General features: G+C 34.7%; 1 protein-coding gene across 1 annotated transcript; it reads right to left on the reverse strand.

Annotated features, from left to right (window-relative positions):
- Positions 1–303: 303 nt before the first annotated feature.
- LOC120184978 (transcription factor MYC2-like) lies at positions 304–1,494 on the reverse strand. The gene has a single exon (XM_039189311.1). The coding sequence runs from the start codon at positions 1,492–1,494 to the stop codon at positions 304–306; it is 1,191 nt and encodes a 396-aa protein (XP_039045242.1).
- Positions 1,495–4,799: the final 3,305 nt, after the last annotated feature.

The raw sequence follows: 4,799 nt of genomic DNA on the forward strand, positions 1-4,799 counted from the left end.
GTCGTGGTAATACGTGTCTTCGACACGTCCGCGCGGATACTATCTTTTTAGAGAAAATTCTTAAGAAACAAATGCAATACGAACAGCTCTACTGCTTTTGAGATTTTCTTTTGCCGTTTTGCGATTCTTGGAATCGCGTTGCGATTTTCTCAATCGCATTGCGATTTTTGTTTCGCATTGCGATTTTGTTGGTCATTTTGGCAAATCCAAAAAAAGTTGATTAAAATCGTATATTATAAGGCATTTTTGGTCACTGAGGCGATTTTCTCTTACTTCAACTACATCTCTGAAATATAGCAGTCCTCAATCTTGGAGCACTTGCTCATTCACAGTTGATATGCTGGCATGGTGCACCTGAAGCTCTAGGGCTCTAAGAGCTCTCATCAGTCTTGCAGCTGGGTAATTGACATCAGGACATTGAACTCGAATCATGGCATCTGACCCTACAATCTTCACGTCGACTTTCATGAGTGTTGGCCCATAGTTTGAGGTCTGCCTTGTATTGCCAATGGCGCTTAGCTCTGATTTTTGGGATTGAACTTTGAGGGAAATCTCCAGTTTTTCAATCTTGGATCGAAGCTCGTTGATATAGGCTACTGCATCTGAAAGTAAAGACGCTTTGTCCATCTTGGACACGTTAGGAACCACGGATCGAAGTGCATAGAATCGATGGTTCAGCTTCTCGCGTCGAACCCTTTCGGCTTCGACGTGGTTTGAAGGGGTTGTTTTTCCACTCCCCGGCTTCCATCCTCTCTTCTTCAACTGAACGTTGAACTCCATATCGGCGGCGGAGGCAAAATTGCCTTCAGAACCAGCACCGGAGTCCGATGACGAACGGAGTAATAAATCCTTAGTATCTTTGTTTGTGTCACTTTGTTGCTTATGATCACTTGAAACCTTCCCAATATCAAGATGAGGGACTATTTGAGTTGCAATTTGGACCTCAGAACCGAAAATTGATTTTGCAAGCTGCAGCATGGCCCAATTCTCTTGTATCATTTCGGAAGATCCCAATTCAACAACCCCGAAGGATGTCGAAAGGAAGACTATGGTCCGAATTCCTCGCATTTGAGCTTCTTTAACTCGGTCACATTCGTACAACTGCAGCTCCTGGTCTCCAGTCAACCATATGTAGGAGCCTGAGCCGAAGGTCTTCCCAACAGCGCCATCTCCGATGGCGAAAACTTGGGTTATCGATGCGGTGTAATACCACTCGAAGTCAGTGACATCGGCATCCACCATTATCTCAAAACTAGACACAAATCTGGGTTGGCCAAGCTTATTAGATTTGCCTGTAAAAACCGTGGTCCCTTGAAAATATCCATCGCCCCATGATAACACAAGGTGGTTATGAGCCTTCCTGGAAGCTTGCCAGAAAATGGAATACACCCACCATTCAGGCCTGCTTTGGAGGAGGAACTGGAGACGTTGCTGCAGCGTTGAGGAGGCGTCTCGGCCGAATGTGATTTGAGAAGACGAAGAAGATGAAGACATGGTATTGCTCCCCTCTGAAATGTAAATTCTTTCTACTCTTTGTTGGACAGAAAGGGACATTAAAAAAGGCAACACAAGAAGGGATTATGCGGCAAAAAAGAAGAAAAAATGGAGGAAATGGAAGGGATGAGCAGGCAAGGAGTGGGGGCGGGGTGTTGGGAGAGAACAAGAAATTCCTGGGCTTTAAATGAGCATACTTCATGAACTGTTTTCGGCCATGCTTGGCACGTTTATCACGTTGAAACTCTTATTCAAGGTTCGGCTGATCAGCCCCAAAGTTAAAAATGTTTGATTTTTTTATGCAGATCGCCTCAATTAGTTGCGAGATTCAGAACTCCACGCGTCGTTTTCAAACTGAATTCGCCACTTCTGGACATTTTTCTGTTCATAAAAATAAAGTTACATTAAGAATTTTTGTCTGCATTACTCGTTTATGTCTTTACGATGTGTGGGATTTAAACTGTGGTCCGCTAGTGGAATTACAATTTCTACGAAGCAATAGAGATGGTGTCCGAAACAGTCACATATAGTAAAAAATAGTGATGAATCGTTATCATAATTCAACAATAACGGATTGTTATTTCGATTATTGTTTCGTTATTCTACTTTCTAAAAAATAATCAACTACTTTTAAAAAGAAAATCATCTTCTTTAAAAAAAAATCATGACCTTGATACCTGTACTAATTGTAATAGTATTTGTTGTCTTTGCAACTGTAATAAACATTATATGATTATGTACTTGATCATAACCCTAATTTAAGTCGACGAATAGATGATGAATCCCTTAGAAGACAGAATTTTCGAAGAAACACGCCAGTGAATGTGTAACTTATACTGTCCAATCTGAGCAACAGTTCTTAATTATTTAACTGATAATCTGACCTTATGTTGATTTTTAATCAGTTTTAAGGTGTAAATGATGACTTTCCAGCTTATTGTTCATGTACCAGAATCATTTTCTCCCATTCGGTACAAATTGCGGCTTCAAGTACTATTAATGTAAAGAAAAGTGGGTTTTGAAATTTGGATTTGATTGGATTCCTTTGTTATTTAAGATAAATATTAGTACAATGGTTAATGAAAGATGTTCAAAATAAATATTAGTACAATAATTAATGAAAGATGTTAAAAAATTTTGATATTTTTAAAGAACTTTTCAATGATTTAACAATTTTTTGTTCAGAAGACATTAGAATTGTGTTTTTCCAAAGACACTGAATATGTTATGTCTTTTGATGATACCTTTGCATTATGTTATGATGATGTGATGTAAAAAGATAGAAAATGAAAAAAACAAGAAATATGTTAGTACATATAAGATAATCGATAAAGAATGAATTGTTATATAACACCTAACCCATCATAATATCTACTCAGACATGTTTTTATTAAATACAAAATTCTACCCAGATTGATTGTTTTCTACCAGATACATTTTATTTCTATCAATCCTAACTGCATGGTATCTAATTCGCATTCTTTCATTCAGAAAGAAATTTAATCTATAAATTTAAAGCAAAGTGTAAATGTTCATAATCGTTCCTCCTTTGTGAATGTCTATTCCGTTACTACTGACAAAAAGAGGTTTGGTATGGCTCTACTTAGGGTGATCATTCTATGGTTCACTATATACATGGTTACGGCTCTAGAGGACTCCGTACACGAGTCATAGATATCACATCAAATAATCAAAACATTTCTTAACCCAAAATAGGTAAAATTTTGTTTTTTTCACAAATTTCATATTTGTAACCATTTATATTATAAAATAAATAATCAAGGAATTCAAAATATAATATTTCAACTTCTAATCCAAATCTGATCTCAGGTAGTAACAAGCAGTTATGCTCTGTTCATATAATAAATAAAATTTCCTTATTTAAAAATCCAATTTAATTAATAATTAAAATATAATTTAATATAGAAATATTTTTTATACTATAATTTTATTTAATACTAACTATAATAAAAATTTGCAGATATTTCATTTATGCCAACTAGAAACTTTAGAACAACATAGGATGTCATTACTATTACCTGAAAATATTCCTTGATGGTTGTTGTCAAACTCATCTCCTTACACCTTTTTCTTCCTTTTACCTACACGTGAAAATATCACATGCTAAGTATACACTTAGTGAGGCAATCAATAGAAATATATTCAAGGCAATGCAACATATAAACGTAAACAATGATAATATTCAATGCATTATGATCACTTTACCTGTATTTCCAATGATGATACTAATATGAACATGATATGAATAACATATAAACTTATTACCACTATACTTGTCATGTATTCTATAAGCTCATAAGCTTATTCACATGTTTATCATTTATTAACCAATAAACCATAACCCAATTTAAACTCTGAGGACCCTTGGTACATGAATCAAATATATGCACCGTAGTGTTAACCCGGACACATAAGGTTGTGCCCACTATCTGCGCTAGTTATACTTTAGTGCAGTCTCGAATATGACACATAAGGTCTTGCCCCCATATGCACTAGTTATACTTTAGTGCAATCCTGAATATGACACATAAGGTCATGGCCACCATATGCACTAGTTATACTTTAGTGTAATCCCTAATATGTAGCTTGCTACTAGACTATATGGCATGCCAACTATAGTCTGTCCCTCAATGACTTACTTGGGCTTATAGTCTATTTTTATTCCTTCCATGGCAATATATATTAATATATTTTAACCTTGGGCATTTCATACCCGAAATAACATTCGCAATAAACATCATATATATTCATGATAAACATCATATATATTCATGATAAACATCATATATAATAACTAGTGATCAATGCATTTTATATTCAATCTTTGACATATTTATAATATGTCAAATATATGATAAATGAGACAAATATCATGCCAATATAAACAAGGTAGACTTATAGCAAGTCCTACCCAATGATGTATAAAACATCCATGTATAATGTTATGCATGCATTGTACTCACTTTGACATTATATACAAGTCAAAATATCAGCCTCACTAAGCTCTAACTTGATCTTTTGCTTCTAATTTGGTTAAATCCCAAAATTTGTCATAATTTCATATCCTGATAGTTTACACTACCTTTAAAGAAATATTATTTTGTATTAATATACATATTAAAACATTATTCTGTTTATCCCACTAGAAACTTGACTCGAATAAAAATATAATATATAAGGAACTTTATCTAGTTCAATTTGTACAATTTATAATGAATTTTCAAAATTGACTGATAGAATATGTTTTGAGCAGAATCCGTTGCTCTATTGTTTTACCTATCATC

The sequence above is a fragment of the Hibiscus syriacus genome, unplaced genomic scaffold (genome assembly GCF_006381635.1).
Source record: "Hibiscus syriacus cultivar Baekdansim isolate YM2019G1 unplaced genomic scaffold, ASM638163v2 tig00112981_pilon, whole genome shotgun sequence".
Classification (NCBI taxonomy): domain Eukaryota; kingdom Viridiplantae; phylum Streptophyta; class Magnoliopsida; order Malvales; family Malvaceae; genus Hibiscus; species Hibiscus syriacus.